Consider the following 19,280-nt stretch of genomic DNA (forward strand, 5'->3'; position numbering starts at 1 on the left):
ATTTAACTGTGTGAACAGTTTACCCTCATCCTGCAAACCTGCCAATGCCTTACTAACAGGGTGTACATTGGATTGTTTGGGAAAGTCAGGCCATACTTTCCATATGGTATTTGTTGCCAAACCGGCTGGTTACAGCCATTCTTAAGATTGGTTAGGTGGTAGCTGCTTATGATCCAGCGCGGCTCTCCAACAACCCTCTGTAGTCATTTCACTTAACTCAGGTGCAATTATTTACTCATCGGTAGGGCCCCTAACACTGCGAGTCACACACATACACACATACTTTACACCTGAATCAGTGACAAAGAAGGTGAGCTGCTGGTTAGCGGGGTACTTATGATTTATGCTTTATACATTTTTATAGAACTCAACTTATGCCAAAAAGTTACCTGGAAAACTTAACATTAAGGTACTCCACTATTTTGGTCAATGGATCATCTAGCAGAAATTAGTTGATGGAGACTAAAACCAGCTTAATCATAGTAATCCTGTAACCTTAGCAATTTTATACTGTCATGACATTTCTTGAAATAATAAAAATAAACAGACTCGAGTTTAAATTTTATATTGATTTTATCTACTTCATTTAGAAAAGACTTCTAAAGATTTATTTAGACAAACAAAATGAAAGCAATGTATTAAAGGCATGTTAAAGAAATTTAAAATGTAGAAAATACATTACCAATCTGTGCTAAGAAAAATAAGAGTCGCACAGTTTCCCAATCTGCCTCTCTATTTCTTCTCAATGCCTCCCTTCCAAAATACAAATTCTGCATTCAATCATTCTTCTTTACTCCATAAAAAGTTAAAGTCTAAACATTTTGTAAGTCTCTAGCACCATAAAATAGTTCAAACCGACAGCATGCCGTGGTGCAAAATAAAATCTGCGGAGCAAGCTTCTTTCACCCTTTTGAAGAAGCTCTTTTATACCCTTTTTCTCTAACTATCTAACTTAAAATTTAAACTGTTAGGGCACAAAGTTCATTCTGATTAGTCCATTTGAAGGTTGGTGATGATCACCTTATTCATCCTTGCCTAAACTAGTTTGTGTTTTTGCGAAGTCATCAACAAAAATGTTCCCATAGCATTCATCTCCAATTTATGCTTGTCATTCTCGTATTGTTACAGAATTTGTTATTCTTCATCCTTACTGTTCCTTTCACACGGTCTTAGATGCAGGCATCTTTTGGCATACTTCCGTGCTCTAGGCCAAGCTGACCTTGACATCATTCACTTTGCGTACAGGCTATTCCATTTACTCGGCTTTTTACTGACGCGCATGTGTGGAGGCTTTTTATTTCAAACTCATGTCAACGTTTCAATCACCAGCCATTTTTCAACAAACAGGCTACGTAGGCCTCAATCAGAACTAATGCGAAAATAAACACAACAGAAGTTAGATTTAGAATTATAGCCCTTCTGTTTACCTCCCACCATTCTAATATTCCCAGTTAGTTGTTACATAGCGTCAAGCAACACAAATAGCATTATTTTACTTACCAAGTGCATTTTATTTCTTTTGCCACAACATATACTTACACTCTAATAAAGCGTAAACATACATGCCTATTTATGTATTATAGCACTATATTAATATGACTCGTTCAAAATTGTTAGTATATTATTTTTGCATATGGCCATTAGTTTCCCACGTGTAACTTATAATGTCTAAGTGCGTTTTGTTGATTAATTTTCATGCATCACACCATTAATTCTGTTATTGTTATACAAAATTGATTTTACAAGAGGTACACAAAAATGTTGGTCTCTCCCCTGCTCCATCACTTGTATTGCGCTCAATGTAAAGATTTAAATTAATGTATTCATGTTCAGTTATCCTGCCCTTTGCTAGAGTGTAGAGTTGGCAATCTCAATAACAGATGTGGACGAGGCCATGTGTATTTGTCTTTACGTGTGGATGGGTAGCTGTAGTTGTCTTGTCTGAATGTTCATTTGTCCTTCTGATTCAGGACAGAGACTAGACAAAATTAATCTTTACTCAATAAGCTCCCTCTCTGTCAAGGTGACAAGGTGCTCAAAATGTTTGTTTCACTCATTGTTGGTGCCTTAACGCCTTAGGCTTTTCAAGTAGTGTTTGGTGTGAGAAAAAATATTATTTATTGAACATTTACTCATGGTATCAGGCATTCCATCAGTGACTGGAGGTTGTGTACAGATGATTATGGTCATCAGGCAGTTACTGTTGGTGCCTGGCTCTTTACTTTTGAAGGTGAGGGCATTGAAGCCGCCACCGGAAGAGGCAGTCTCTGGACCTAATGGAATGCCGCAGCACCTTTGCATAGCTCCTTCTCTTCATTACACTCACTTCTCTGTTGATGTTGGTGGCAGTTAATTTATTGTCTACGGTCATGCCTTTAACCGCATCGTTGCTGCGGTTATTTTTGCGCTGTGCGGCTGTTTTAAAATAACCGCGTTACATGACGAGCTCAGCTCGTCATTCGCACACGTCACCCGTGGCTGATGACGAGCTGAGCTCGTCATCAGCATCGAAGGGGTTAAAAGAAGCATTTTTTCCAAACTGCAAACAGTAGTATTTCATTTGTTTGAAATGAAGCATTAACAAACAACCTTGTGCTTTTTACTGTGAATTACTAACGCCCAAAACATATTGTTAACTTACCAGTAGGACAGTTATCAACCTTTGAAATCTACAGATTGATTTGAAATGTGTATGTTTGAGTGGCCTGTTTTGATTCTACGCTCAAAGTACAGCTTTGCTGTTTAGAAATTCGCCTTCAACTTCAAGGCTTGGGTTCGTTCTAAATGGGCAAACTCGGGCTTTCATCTTTGAGGCTGATTAAATAGGTCGCACTGATTTGGGGAAATATGTTAATTCAATGAAATGAGTTTGTATCCTTTGCTATCCCTGTGGGAATATATTTAATCAACCAGCAACAATCTACCGCACTTTAAGCACAATCATTGTTTTAGTCTTATTGTCCGTTTTTCTGATTTCTGTTTTTCCTCCTTGCAGGCTGTTACCACCTTCCTGTGTTTGTACGGCATGGTGTGGTATGCAGATCACTATGGTCCACGGCAAAAGGTACTATTTATTGAACAGGAATTATGTGTTTTACTGTCATGTTACAGCATATGGCTCACTTTCAGAGGTGCGAATGTAAGTCAGCACATGCGTGGAGTTTGATGGACATAAGCCTCCCATTCAACTCCCCTCTACTAGGATATATTAGCAGCTAAATAGTCAGAGGACAGAGTAGTGAGGTCCACCTGTTCATGCTTTTCTGTTTTATCAATTGTGCAAGTTTAAGCCACACATGCAAGGCAAGATTTAAACTCGAATTACGTCTTTAGATTTAGCCATATGTATGTAGTGTGTTTGCGAGCTTCATTAAATGTCAATAGTGGAAGTGCAATTTTCAAGAGATGCAGGGTCTCTCACTGTCCGCAATAAGTGAAGAGCTTCCAATCCGTGAATACATGGTTAGTTTCAGCATTGCTCAAGTTTCTCCCTAGGCCATGTCTTTGATGAGCTCCATTGCCGTTTGGCTATGTTTGGGCAGTGCAAGTACCACATGCACACACACACACACACACACACACACACATATATATATATCTATATCTATCTATATATATATATATATATATATATATATATATATATATATATATATATATATATACACACTTTATGTCCAGCTGTATTGCATATTTTCATCACATGACTTATTTGTTACTAGTTCCTATCACTTGGCTTACCAGTCATAGGTAGGTGGCCTCAGTTAAAAAGATGGTGTAATTGAATCTTGTATACATCTACTCCGAGTGGTTTGCTTTGTTGAGCCATTTGCTTCACAACATATTGAAGATAGGCTAGGAAGGCATGTGTGCAATTATGTGTGTAAGCTTTAGCCTTTCTCAGTATTTGTTATTTGCAGTTTTAAGAATCGTGAATCAGGCTCAAGTACAACTTATGAGTGCTGTACTAGAGGTTATAATAGTAAGCAGCAATATAGAACAATAACATGCAAGCAGGAGCATGTTGGTCAGAAATTTGCATCTAAATCAAAAAGTCTAAGAACTATTTATACAATAAAGCAAGGACGTCCTAAACCCACTCAAACCACGAGTTGTACAATGCGAAAGGGTCTGGATGCTTAGTTGAAATATCTGTTGGACAGCACATGTAATTCGTGGTATAACGCAGACTGTTAGCAGGCCAAAAATACCTTACTTAGAGCTCTAAAAAGTGAAAATACACCAATAGTCGGAGAGGCCAGGGACAGTTACAAGAAAGCTCTACTTAGAGCACAGAGAAGCTGGGAGGAGATGACTTGGAATAACCTGTTGCAAATTCCAAAGATACTGTAACATTCTAGAATATAGTTGTCCATGGAAGCAAAGACTGTCACCTGCAAAGACATCACCTAGACCAAGCTACCTGGGTTCGACACTTCACAGACCTATACTCTGAACCAGTAGAGTACCTGCATGAACAATATTGGCCTCTTAATAACATCACAAACACCGATATGGATATTCCATCCATTTCACATTAGAAGAAACAGTGGAGGCAATTAATGCTATCAAGTTGGTAAAGCTCCTGGTATGGATAAAATCCCGGGTGATCTGTTTAAACATGATAAAAAGATTTGGCTACCCTACGTCGATCTAATCTGGAATCCAGGCGCATCAGGGGCATCAGTCCCTTCCACATGGAAAGGGTCTGAAATAGTACTAGCTTACCAAAAGGGGAGTACCCATGAACCACGGAACTACAGGCTGATCAGTCTTGTAGATGTAATGCAGAAAATTACGCCAGGCAAGTCCTGAATAAACTGAACGAATGGATCACTGATGATAACATCCATTTATAGACCTGAGGGCGGCGTTTGACCTTATCCCACGAGGGCCTCTATGGGCCGCACTAAAGAACTGGGTGTGCCTGATGATATTTTGACACAGATAATTAGGTTGCACCAAGATCATTTTGCCAAAGTCTGCTGAGGCCTGAATGGTGACCTTTCAGAATCTATCCCTATCAGCAGAGGAGTGAGGCAAGGGTGCGTACTCACATCTACCTTGTTCTCACTCTACATTAATGATGCTTTAGACCATCTTAGGATTTATAGCCACGATTCCTCAAAGCTCTGTGGGACCCCTATTCCAGTGTTACGTTTTGTGGATGATGCCATTCTGGTCTCACAGGTTCCTTCAAAACCTATTACATGGTTCCAATGCATACTGCATCGAAAAGGGATTCGAAGTAAATACCAGTAATAGTGAGTGTATGGCCATAAAATCACATAGAACTTTCAGGAGAAACTTAATAGTTGGCAAGCAAAAGCTTGTATCAAACTTTAGTTATTTGTAAATAACACTCGATTCTAGATAATCATGGAATCCCCAAGTAAATTGAACAAGAACGGTCCACACACACTGGTCAAGGCTATTTCTAATAAGCATCATATGTCCACAATCAAGATGATCTCACTCACCGTGGAGATCTACCAACATAAGGCCAAGCAGCCGCCCTTTTCCTGGCAGAGCTGTGGTGCACAGGCAATTTAAAATAGCTTGCCCGCGGTGAGAACAAGTTTATGAGACACTTATTAGGCTTGTTTTTGTTGACACCATTAATACCCATGTACTATGATCTAAGCAGCAAACAGATTGAGCACATTGGAGTTCTGAGACCAATACTCTGCTGGATCCGATTATGGGCTACACAGTAACTTGTACTTTGCAGGGAAGGCCTAAGAGAATTGCTGAAATTAGATAGAACTTTAACCTTCCCTTGGTTCTGAAATGTTGAGACTTGGCTTATCAAACTTGGCCTAGCCTCTTATTGGAGTGAGCCACAAGCTCTAAGAAACACTTGAAGCAAGTATATTGTGCCCATGTTTTGACCACTGCTCACTCTAATCCAAGCTTAGGTAGGTTGACTTTTCAATTTCTTACTGTAAAACCGAGCCCTATCTTTGAGGAGTTCCTGGATAATGTTCAACCGTATCCAGCTAAAATATTGTACATGAAGTTCTATCATGTATTTCTCCAAGTCAAAGCCTTCCCTGGAAAGTGGAAGACACATAATAAAACTGCTGAAGAGTCTATTTGCACTTTATGCACCCAAGGTAGCATAAAAAATATTGCACATAGTTTGTTCTTTTGCAAGGCCGATGACCAGATCAGGAAGAAATGGATCCACCCGCTATGCAACAAAAAGGGTCTCAGGCGACGTCAAGAAGCTTCAAGAGTCCTGAAACATGACACTTCCCCTTGTATAATTTTTAGTTTGAGTAGATAACTATTCGCAGTTGGATTTGCACGAGATAAGATGGGTGAAAAATGTTAATGAATGGTGCTTTATACGACAAGATGGGCCTAAGATCCTAATGTTTCATGATATTATTATTTAATGATTTTATCTGAATTGGGCATTGTATTAACACTATTGGGTTTCTTAATCAAACATGTATGAATTGTATTGATTTTGTTAAATTAAACATTGGATTGTATATATGCTTTTAATGATTTTTAACCGAAATTAAAGCTAACAATAATATTGGACAGAAGAGTCCTCAAATCTCTCTTGATAAAGGAGAATGAGTGGACTTGGCGCTCCTCTATTGGAAAGAACTTTAGAAAGTAGGTTTGCATCCGGCGCTCTGGAGATAAAGCTTTGCTTTTTAAAATCTGGGCAAAGGGAAGTGAGTGCATCTTTGATGCATAGTGAGCATTTAATGAAAGATGGTAGAATATACCTCTCCATGAAAAGCATAGAAATGGAAAGAGAGTGCGAAGTAATATTTATTTATTGCAGACATTGTCGGAATGTGAAGATAGCACTTACAATACAGATGTTCCATGGCACCATTCAGATTCCAGTACCGGTGAGTAACAGAAAAATGCAATTTTTTTTTAAGTGCGATTGTTCATTCTCCCCTTTATTTAGTCCTTTTACATGATGTGGGAAAGTTGTTCACATTTCTCAGTAACAAAGAGTACACAAGATAGGCAATCTTATTGAAACCAAATGCTGAAGTGGGCCGGCAAGAAGCGGCAATGGCAACATTGTATTTTTTAATACTTCCACTCCTTACTGAAAATGCTTATTGATTATGCTGGTTGTTTTTTTTTTTAATGTCTTAAGAGACCGTCCATTTGGTGGAGTTCATTAGAGTATATCAGATGAAACCTAGATTATTCAATTATTTCTTTGCCTGCATTCCCGATCTGCCTCCCTTTTCTCATTGACTAGGGAGTACCTTTTAATGAATGTCCCAGTTGCCCACTAGATCATTGTATTCACCCTGCTGTGTACCAGGATGTGCATCATAGCAATAACATGGTGGATAGTACTAAAGTCTGGGGTTTCCTGAGTCATGTGCATCTTTTGCTGTCACCATTACATTTATTGATTTAGTTTATTAATCAGTGAATTAAAACTTTTACAATTAAAAGCATTAGAACTTTGCCAGCGGCTCAAAACGTTGGATCTACTTATCGATCCATAAAATACCTTGGTGCAATGCATCGAGTGCAAATAGCAACAAATCTAAATTTTGGCAGAGACCAATATAGACCACAGATGAGTCAATCTGTTTATAGTAACTGAGGAAATGTGCCATGAACCAAACCTAGTTATGCCAGTTATCAAAAGTTAAGAAAGTGCTCTCGGTTTTAAAGTGCTAAAGATGAGAAGAAAGTACATACTCATGGGTATAAAATAAATTGTAAGCATACTAAAAGTTAAGTTGAAGCAGTCATCAGAGATTACAAGTGTTATCACATTTTTGAGCTGCTGGGTGTACCGAGGGATTAGTCTCTAAAGTGTAAAGAAAAATGCTAAGGGTACAAAGAGATCATTTATACAGTTTCCTTCTCTAGTTCAGTTGGGCCTCGCTATTTGCATTAAAAAATACTAAATGCCTTGCCTGGGTTGCTTCTTGTTCTCCCTTCCATGAGTCCGGTGTTGGCTGTTGCATCTGGGTCGCTGAGTGGCTGGGCTGTATGTACGTGACCTGGAGTTGCCTTAATCCCAGGGGTACTTGAGATCATCTGCTCATGTTTCTCCAGGTATTTCACAAATCCAGAGCTGAATTGCATGTCCATCCCATCAAATCAGGCTAAAATTGCTGGCCTGCAGCTACGAAGACCTTTCTGATTCCAGGTGGGACGGAGGATTCTTTTCGGATCTTTCATGTTGCCTTTGCCAATGCATAGCTGGTAAATCAGTGTCTCAGGGGCTCGATCGCAAAGCCGGCATAACCCTGTTTTATTTGCACTTTTCTATGTGTGGAGATGTGAATATGATGGCAGGCATCCCATTCAGTAGTTCTTGAAAGCTCCTTTAAGTCGCAGTTTGATGGCTATGCCCAGATCTGATTGGGGAGGTAATTCAGTGTCAAATGACAAAGTACGCCAGGGGTGCAGTCTCTTGGCAAATAGCTCCTTGTCTGGTAGTAGCGAGCTGGTTGTTTTTGTTAACTGCTGCTTTGATTTGATGGTAGGAGCTGAAGGATTCCCATTGGTCCATAATGCCTAGTAATGCCAAGGAGCTGTCAAAGTAAACCCTAGCTGGCGCGTGGGTCCTCCTGTTTATTTCTATCCAAAGGAGGGAGCGGAGTGTTGCTGAGCTTGCCTCCTTTAGTTTGCAGCAAAGTTCGGTGAAAGCTCCCTCCCTCGCTATTGATTGCCTGTCTAGACCAAACTCGAGGTGTACCTGGGCTGATGACATTTATGCTTGTAGGTAGCCTGGTGGTGACTTTCTCCAAGTGGAGCCCGTCTCTTCCTCTTAAAGTTTTGCTGCCATATGCGATTGTGGGGATTCGTCTTTCCTGGATTATTTACAGCAAGTGTAGGTAGGTCAACGAACCTATGGCTACTTTAATATGCTTAAATGCTGCTGTAAGGGAGAGGGATTTTCGTCGTATCTACACCAGGTGTGGGTTTTAAGTCCCTTTGCTGTCCAGGAGGGCTCCCAAGTAGTTGTATTCCTACACGTCTTCCATTTTATCAGCCCCCAAGTACCACTGATACGAGTGCCTCTGAGGCAATCGTTTTGGACTTCCTCAAGTTGGTAATCAAGGAGTTGGCAGCGGAGTATTCAGCTGTGGTGTTCTAGAGCTTTTGAAGTCCGATTTTTGTTCGACTTAGGGTGATAATGTCATCTGCATACATCAGGCACGGCAATGGGGTGATGTTGTCACCATTACTTCTTTCTAATGTGCCGGCTCTGTCACCATTACTTCTTTCTAACGTGCTAGTATGTTGTCCGCACATAGCAAGAGTACATTTTACCAACACTAATGCTTACGCCCCATCCTTCAGCGAAATGCACAACACTTACCCTACTTTTAGCGTGCAAAAGAAGCAGAGACAGCCCACGCAGGTTTCTCTTCCTAGTATCCAACTTTCAAATGTCATAACAATATTTTTTACTTCATCCGATTGTTTTCATATATAAATCTTACCAATCCAAAGAACTTCATGCCACAATTCCTTCACTGGACGACTTGAAACGGATAAGCCCAACAAATTGTGCTGAGGGTTTTCTCTGTGCTTGAGAGCCCAGTGCCATAGATTTTCCCATGATATGCGTCAAATGCCTCAAGTTCTGGACTGTTGTCCTGTGCAGCATTTCATCAAACACTAAATTCTGGGCCATTTTCCTGTTCGGTAGGAAGTTATATTGATTCCAGTGTACCAGACTCATTATTCCAGTGACTCTTCTAAAAGCTTTACTTACAACTCTTTGTCAGTGTTCATTCAGCCTGGACAGTGGCCTTTGGACTTTCTATTGTCATCGACAAGTCCTCCAATACATGACAAATCCTACCCATTAGGGTGCCCCTAAACAGTGAGTAAAATTATGTTTAGAGTCCATCACCACCTAACTTTTTCCCTGGAGTTCAGGTCTTTTACAGACTCAATAGTTTTAAACCAAAGACAGGGGCTCAGTCTTACCCAAAGGGAAATAGAGCTCCAGTATACTGTCAAGAAAAAAAGAATGTTTTCCTTTTGGGGGGTTAAGTGTTCTCAAATTCAAATAGTCACCTCAATCAGTCAAAAGCTCTCACTCAAATACACATTTTCAACTTATTGTTTGGGAAGTACTCAACACAAGAAAAACCTAATTTATGTAAAAATATACATTTTTATTTTCAATAAAAAGACATAAATCAATATATAAATTCATTAAAACTCAACACAACACAATATTAAAACCACCTAATGTGGAAGGGGAGAAATATAAAACACGACAATACACTTTGTCTTTAGTGTGGTTAGTTTGGACACTATGTTGACAACATGGGAAGATTTCTTTTTCTTATACCCAACTACTTGCTGACAACTCCAAATTTAACCCTTCTGTAGAGCATCAACGCGTTTCGGAAGCTTTAGATGATTATAGCCTCCTTCCTCAGGACAGTGTATATAGCTTTCTCCACAATCAAAGTTACACCTAATGCACATAAAACATTGCTTTTAGCAAACAGTTAATTTGAAACTTTTATATCTTGTTTAAACAATGATGAGCAAAAGTCTCTTTTCTATACCCTATAGTCTATACTGCTAGCAAAATTAATAGATTTCACCAGTGCACAGGTTGACAATTCCACTGGTGCTGTTACATGTCTATTTAAAACATTTCCACAACATAGAGATGATAGTCGCTTCATGTTAAAACTACATAAAAAACGTTTCTTTCCTATGTCCTTTTATTGGTAACATTCATGCAATCAATATATTATACTAAATCACAATATAGCCATACTAAACAGTGATCAACATCTATTCATATAGTATAACAAAGTGTATTGTCGTGTTTTATATTTCTCCCCTTCCACATTAGGTGGTTTTAATATTTTGTTGAGTTTTAATGAATTTATATATTGATTTATGTCTTTTTATTGAAAATAAAAATGTATATTTTTACATAAATTAGGTTTTTCTTGTGTTGAGTACTTCCCAAACAATAAGTTGAAAATGTGTATTTGAGTGAGAGCTTTTGACTGATTGAGGTGACTATTTGATTTTGAGAACACTTAACCCCCCAAAAGGAAAAAAATCTTTTTTACTTGACACTTTTACAGACTCAAACAGTTCTACTCCTTCTAAGAAAGGCCTCTATCCACCTTTTCTTCTGCTCAAAGCCAGGGTATCTCCATATTATCTAATGAATTCTGTGCCATCTTGTTGTAAGTGCAATGTAATGTGTTTTACAATGTATTAGTTTCCTCACGAGTCGCGTGCAACAATATGACTCGTGAATGCTGATTGCTGTTTACCTTTGTATGTTGCCCTCATTTTCGAGGGTGGCTGCTCTGTTGCAGAGAACCATAGCAACGCTACTGTTGGTGTCGCATTCTCTGCAACTGGACGCCTCCGGTCATAGGTGCATCTTTTGCCTGAATAAATCCAGGAAACCCTGTCCACGCTTCCCGCATTGTTATTTAACTACTTGGCGACGAGCGGGAACTTCTTCCGCACCCACCGCCAACATCCAGTCTCTGGGTCTCTGCATTGCCAGGTTTCAGGTTTTGGATGGGGCCGTCTCTACCTCATCTTCAAGGGAACGGTTTCCTGTCAATCAGGTTCTGAACCTGCACCTGTTTTCGGCGACCTCCAACTCATTGGAATTATGGTTGTACAGATTTTATGAACTTTTGGCTTACTTTATTGCTGCCCGGCAGTTGGTCTCTTTCGAACGCTTGTACTCAACTGCGCGTCCCTTGAATCCTAATGCAATCGCCTTCTCTATTCCTGCATAGAACGCGCTGACGATTCAAGCAAGCAGCAAAACAAGTCTACAGCCCACTGAAAGTCACGTACAACTATTTCCATGACAACCGCGTCATGCCGCCATATTGAAAGTCAAGGAAATTCATGCATTTGCTTTGTCTATTGCGTGTTTGCACAAACAACGATAGACACGCTTTTAAAACCACTTTGCATATTATTTGCTTGTTACTTTTCACAGTGACAGGCAAGCGTTGCCCGTCATTTATCTATCGCTCCTTCACATGAACAATTTGTGTGCCCGTGCAACTTAATTACTCTTCATCACAGCAATTGGCACGCTTTGCTTCCATCTTATTTCTGCATATTTCATAGTTATCTCACGGTTGTTGTATATTACTGTGTTTTCATATTTTCATTGTTGCACATCAACAAACACTATATTACTGTTGGGTGCTCTAATTTGTTCCTACTCTTCTTGTTAATTAAGCTTGCGCAATATAGTCACTTTATGGCTTCAGTTCAACAATTTCAGACACCAGCTCCTTTTCTCCAAACTACAGGTTAACCTATACTTAAATGGCGACATTGACTGAAAGGATTTAAGAACTATCTTGTAGCAATTGATGCTGTGAAATATTCACCATCTCGTAAAGTTGCCATCTTACATGGTTGCCTTGGTATTGCTGCACAACAAGTCTTTGAAAATATTCCCATAGTCCCTGCACCCACTGGTTCTGGTGACAATTGGGACACATATCAGGAGGCTCTTGCACGCCTACAGGGACACGAGAGACAACAAAGCTGCGATATAGTGATTCCACACTGTGATTGCTCCTGAAATACTGCCTGTACCTGCCTAAAATGACGTCCGCAACAAACCCTCCTGCGTCTCTCCTGACCTTATCTCCCTCCTCCCCATACCCCGCTCTACTCCACGTTCCTGCTACTGACCTTTGCCCTCACCTTTTTTGGCCCATAGTCCCCACCATGTTTATCTGTGAATTTTCCCTTGTCAATTGAGATCTAGCTATTTTGTTTGATGCCCGATGGAGCTACCTGGTTTAGCTATAGGGGAGACAGGCCGGGGATTGCCTCCTAGGACGTCACCTACCCAATCGGTCTTTAGACAGACTTCCTTTCGTCTCTCCTGTCGTCTCTTCCCACATCCTCCCTCTATTTATGTCTTTCCTTCTCTCCTCTCTCATTGTATTGAGCTTGAACTATTTTGTCTGATGCCCGATGGAGCTACCTGGTTTAGCTATAGGGAAGATGGACCGTGGATTCCCACCTTGGTCGCCACCTATCCAGTCAGTCTTCAGACAGACTTCCTTTTGTCTCTCCTTGTTGTCTCTTCCCTTATCCTCCCTTTCTCACCTCCCCTGCCCCCTCCACTACTTTTATCGCTCCTCTCCTAATTGTATTGCCTATTTTTGATGCATTGTGTAATTGTTGATCTTTTTCTGTTACATTGTGGATTCTCCTGTAAAGTGCTCTGATACCTTCGGGTCTAGCCAGCGCTATATAAAACTCTTTAAATAAATAAAATAACCCAGCATTGTAATAGAATGCCATAACTTCTTGAAACAGAGTTTAGAAGAAAGTGTGGAAGATTATATTGCACAACTTAGAATTTAGACATCTACATGTGAATACAGCGCAAGTACAGATACTTGTATTAGAGATCAATTAATTTTTTCATGTCCTTCTAAAAAAAATACAAGAACGATTATTAAGCTGTAAAAATCCTTCTTTAGCAGAAACTATAGATATTGCCAAGAGCATCGAAAGAGCAACCATTTCTTCGAAAATTTTACAAGAAAGCTCCTTACAATCAAATGTTCATACATTGGACGATCCTTCTTCCTCTTGTTCAGTTCATCTTATCAACAAGTCTACTAGACAACCCTTCAAAAAACCTACCATTTGTAGTAGATGTGGTTCAAAGTATCATATTAGCAATTTTCCTAATTGCCCTGCCTCTGGCAAAAGATGTTCATCTTGCAAAAAGATAGGACATTTTCAAGCTGTATGCAGAAGTGGCAGAAAGTTTACCAGAGTAATTGAATTCAAAGAAAATATTGAATCCTGCTCTGATCGACTTAATGATGGCTTATTATCCATTGAGTATGATTCAATTGATAATCCGAGGCATGTGGGCTGCTGAATTCATATCTGTGCATAGATCGCCGCCTAGTGTTGGGTCCGGATGATTGCACATTGTTGTCCTGGAAGAGTCTTCGAAGTATCACGAGATAGGTGGCTCCTCCCCTGGACTACAGTGCGCATGGGCATCGACTCCATCCCCAGATAGTTTTTTTCCGCCATTGGGTTCGGATGTCTTTGGTTCCCTCTTGTCGGAATCGAAAACAAATTAACTTTACTTTGCTTGAGACTAAAAAGGTCTTTAGGACTTCCGTCGGTATTGTCTTGCGTTCGGCTTCGCAACTTTCCTCGGCTCCGAGCAAAGATTGTACTTCTGCGTGCTTTCGGCGCGGAAGGGCCTAGTCGACGCTCCAGACTCTTCAACCACCCATCATGGAGCGAAGTCCATTCAAACGATGTCCGGTGTGTGCCTCGAAGTACCCACATATCGACGTCCACCCGGTGTGCAACAAGTGCTTGTCGCCGGACCACGACGAGGCCAAGTGTATGGCCTGTTCCAGGTTCCGGTGCAAGAAAACACTCAAGCTCCGTCGAGCTGCGCGCCTGGAGGCCCAGCAATCTGCACCACCGCCTACGGACATTTTCGATGCTGGGGAAGTCGAGGACGAGGATATCCAGGACATCACGGAATCTAACCCCGCGTCGGAGGTCGAGGACGACTACGACGCAGAGACCGAGGATTTCGGTGAAGTCGTCGAGGAGGTAGGGGACGACGACGGGGCCCTTGCCACCGTGGAGGATAGCTCGGACGAGGAGCTTCCTCAGACTGACTCCGGGACCGCCCAAATAAATAAGGCCCAGGTCGAGGGATCGCCTTCGGGCCTTACCCGAGACCTTGTTATGAGTTCCTCGGCTCCGCCTACTGGCCCGGCCACGGACATTGGTACTGATTCACTCCCGGTAACACAGAAACCGAAAGTGAAACCTACGGTCTCGACGCCGGAGATATCAAAACCGAAAGTACGCATCGCACTGGTCGGATCGAAGACTTCGGAGGCCTCGGCGCCGAAGAAATCGAAGATGGCCCTCGAGCCGAAGAGCCACGTCAAAATGGCCGACCCAAAGGCTGCTACATCGAAGCCAAAGGTTAAGGGGTCGGACGCAGCCGCATCGGCGCCGAAGACGGTCAACGCCAGCAAGGGTCGACTCGATCACAAAAAAACGGTCGACGACCCCAAGAAGTCTCTTACCGACCCAAAGAAGCGGCCAGACGACCCGAAGTCCCTCTCTGCCTCGCTTCCACACGACAAGGCCAAGGGAGCTGCGCCGAGTGCGTCGACTCCGAAGGGAACATCGTCGGTCTCCGCTCCGAAACCAACCGCTAAGGACTCTGTCGAACTGGCGCATCCATCCGCCGCGTTCACAAAGAAGGTTACGGAGTCTCTACAGTGCATTAGGGACGGCGCCGCAGCAGTCGAGCCGAAAGACCCTGCGCCAGCCAAGCCTCTGGAGAAACCGGCGACGGCGCCCACGCCGATCCTTTTCACCTTGCCGCCTAAGACGGCGCCGAAAGCTTTTGCTGCTAAACCGGGGGCCGGCGTGCCCGAAAAGGTGTCTTCGACGCCGAAACCGTCGTTGGTGGTCCTCGGCCCACGGCATCGACTACTTGCAGAGGAGGAGCGTCAGGAGCATTTCATCGACGCCGAAACGGGTAGACTTTCCCTCCTGAAGAGGAAAATCACCCCTGAGCCCCAATTGGAGTCGTTCAAAATCCCACTCAAACGAAAGATGGACTCTGCTGGTACTCCAGCCTTGGTGGAGCCCATTTCGCCACAGGCTCACGAACTCTCGCCCACTCATTCCAATGTCGACGCTGGTGAGGGTGACGACGAAGATGAGTACAGCTATCCCGTCTACACAGACCCAGAGGATGTGACTGAGCCCTGGTCTGCTGGTGGCGATCCTGGGGACCCGCATTCTGGACAGAACCCTCAGCTTTTCTCAGCAAAAACTTCCCCCACTGAGGACTCTGCGGCTTTCAATGCCCTCATTGAGCGGGCAGCGGCCAATCACAACGTCGAGCTGCATGCTGACCCTGTGGACGTCGACTTCCTATTTGACACCTTTTCTGTCTCTGAAAAGACTGTAAAAACTCTGCCAATGCTGAAGGGTGTTTTAAAGCACGCTGCTGAGGTCTTCAAAGAACCCACCAGGGCGAGGGTCATCAACCCAAGAATCGACAAAAAGTACAAGGCAGCGCCCACAGATCCAACTTATATTAAGGGACAGTTGCCTCTGGACTCCCTGGTTGTCTCCAATGCCCGGAAAAGAGTCAACTCGCAGACTACGGGTGATGCTCCTCCCCCAGACAAGGAATCAAAGGTCTTTGAGGCTTCGGGGAAGAGGGTGGCAGCGCAGGCAGCCAACATATGGCGCATCTCCAACACGCAGGCGCTCCTGGCGCGTTATGACAGGGCACACTATGATACTCTAGAGACCCTTTTGCAACATTTACCCGATCAATATAAGGAAGCAGCTGAAATGTTAATACAGGAGGGGAAGCTAATCTCCAACGCTTCCATAAAGTGCGCTCTGGACGTGGCTGACACCGCCGCACGCGAAATTAACACTAGCGTGATGCTTCGTAGACATGCATGGCTGAGGATATCTGGGTTCAAGCCAGACATTCAAACCACCATCTTGAACCAAACAGTCAACCCAGATCACCTGTTTGGCCCTGAGGTTGACACCACCCTTGAGAAGATGAAAAAGGACAGCGACACTGCAAAATCTATGGGTGCCTTGCAGTCCCAGCAGTTTCGGAGTGGGTCCTTTCGTCGCTCCAATACTAGAGGCACCTCAAGGGGGCAACTTTCGCAGTCAGCGCAGTTCTACAAAAGCAACACCCAGAATACTTATACCAACAAGGGTCGAGGTGGATACCGCGGCAACAACGCCAAAGGCAGAGGACGTGGCAACAACAGCTCCAGGTCCTCCACCGCCAACAAACAGTGACGCCTTGTCACTGCCCCCCGACCACACAACACCGGTCGGGGGGAGACTCCAGCAGTTCCTGCCCGTGTGAAAGTCCATCACCACGGACAGGTGGGTCAGAAAACTTGTCCAATTCGGTTATTGTCTGGAGCTCACATCCACTCCACCCAACATACCCCCAAGGCACCGTCCTATGTCCGGCGAGTACTTGCACTTATTGCAGCAGGAAGTCACAGTCATGCTGCAAAAAGGGGCAATAGAGCTCGTGCCCTTGCAGGAAAGAGGTGCGCGAGTTTACTCCCTGTACTTTCTGATTCCAAAGAAGGACGGATCCCTCAGGCCCATCCTAGATCTCAGGCCCCTCAACTTTTACATCCTATCAGAGCATTTCCACATGCTCACACTGCAGCAAGTTCTCCCACTGCTTCAACAGGGGGACTTCCTAGCAACTCTGGACCTGAAGGATGCATACTTTCACATTCCCCTGCATCCTTCACACAGAAAATATCTGGGTTCACCATTCAAAACCAGCACTACCAGTTCAAGGTTCTGCCTTTTGGGGTCACCACGGCGCCCAGGGTCTTCACGAAGTGCCTAGCAACGGTGGCGGCGCATCTAAGACGTCAAAACATCCACGTCTACCCCTATCTGGACGACTGGCTCATTCAGGCAAAGTCGAACCAGCAGTGCGCCGACCACGTGTCCCACACTATTCACCTTCTGCACGATCTGGGGTTCTCACTGAATTACCCAAAATCCCATCTCCAGCCCGCCCACATACGGCAGTATCTGGGGGCGACCATAAACACTCTGGCGGCCACTGCGCAGCCGAATTCAGTGAGAATCGCCAGCATTCAGTCGCTGATCCAAAGATTCAGACCTCAGCACTCGCTTCCAGCAAGAGTGTTCATGCAGTTGATAGGCATGATGGCCTCCTGCATCTCCATTGTCCCGCACGCGAGACTACATATGCGCCCGCTTCAGGAGTGCTTAGCATGTCAGTGGACTCAGGCTCACGGGCAATTGAAAGACCTAGTGTTGGTGAGCGGTCGGGCATACAACTCTCTGCATTGGTGGAATCCTCAAAACCTTTGCAAGGGCCGACCATTCCAGGAGCCTGTGCCACAGATTATCCTGACGACGGACGCTTCTCTCCAGGGTTGGGGAGCGCATGTACTCCATTACACAGTGCAGGGACTATGGACTCTACAGCAGAAGAAGATGCACATCAATGTGTTGGAACTGATGGCGATCTTCATGGCCTTAAAGGCGTTCAAAGTACATCTGTGCAACAAGGTCGTGTTGATCCGGACGGACAACATGACCGCCATGTACTACATTCAGAAACAGGGAGGAACACACTCTCTGCAGCTGTCTCATCTGGCTCAGAGCATGTGGAAGTGTGCCATTCAGAGGAACATCTTCCTCATGGCAGAACACCTCCCAGGCAAAGACAATCAGATGGCGGACCTGCTCAGCAGGCACAGCCACCAGATGCACGAGTGGGAGTTACATCCATCGGTACTCCAGCCGTACTTTCAAAGATGGGGTCATCCAGAGATAGACCTGTTCGCCACAAGGGAGAACGCAAAATGCCAAAGCTTCGCCGCCAGGTTCCCACACCCGCAATCGCAGGGCAATGCGATATGGATGAACTGGTCAGGCAAATTTGCGTACGCTTTTCCCCCAGCACCCCTGATACCGCTGGTGGCACGCAAGCTCAGGCAACACTCGATGACTCTCATCCTAGTTGCTCCAACGTGGGCTCGCCAACCATGGTACACCACGTTTCTGGAACTGTCCGTGGTACCGCATCAAAGGCTTCATCTCACACCCAGCCTTCTGACGCAGAGCCATGGCGACATTCAGCACCCAGATCCGCGACAGCTCAACCTGGCGATCTGGCTCCTGAAGTCCTAGAGTTTGGCTACCTCAACCTTCCTCCCAATTGTATGGACATCATTCGGGAGGCAAGAAAGCCCACTACTAGAGCCTGTTATGCGGCCAAATGGAAGCGGTTTGTCATTTATTGCGCAAACCACAACATTAATCCACTAGATGCTTCCATTCAGAACATCATCTGTTACCTGTTCCATCTGTACCAGTGTAATTTGGCATATACTTCCATCCGCATTCACCTGTCTGCGATGGCCGCATACCTCCAAAATAGACAGCACCTTTCACTTTTCAAAGTGCCTGCTATCAAAGCTTTTCTGGAAGGACTCAAACGGGTCATTCCACCACGGACCCCACCAGCTCCAGAATGGAACCTCAATGTGGTTCTTACAAGACTGATGGGTCCTCCCTTTGAGCCACTACACTCCTGCGAACTTCAGTTCTTGACTTGGAAAGTGGCTTTCTTAGTAGCAATTACATCGCTACGTAGGGTTAGTGAGCTGCAGGCCCTCACAATCCAGGAGCCGTTCTTCCAGGTTCATGCTAACAGGGTAGTA

At 43.7% G+C, this 19,280-nt stretch overlaps 1 protein-coding gene across 1 annotated transcript in view; it reads left to right on the plus strand.

The window, feature by feature from the left end:
• PTDSS1 (phosphatidylserine synthase 1) overlaps positions 1-19,280 on the plus strand; it is a 320,734-nt gene that overhangs the window by 268,722 nt on the left and 32,732 nt on the right. The window contains exons 11-12 of the mRNA XM_086966028.1: positions 2,996-3,064; positions 6,806-6,875. Coding sequence (XP_086822154.1) covers positions 2,996-3,064; positions 6,806-6,875 — 139 coding nt within the window. The remainder of the gene's footprint in view (positions 1-2,995; positions 3,065-6,805; positions 6,876-19,280) is intronic.

Source organism: Lissotriton vulgaris, chromosome 4_1 (genome assembly GCF_964263255.1).
Source record: "Lissotriton vulgaris chromosome 4_1, aLisVul1.2, whole genome shotgun sequence".
NCBI classification, from domain to species: domain Eukaryota; kingdom Metazoa; phylum Chordata; class Amphibia; order Caudata; family Salamandridae; genus Lissotriton; species Lissotriton vulgaris.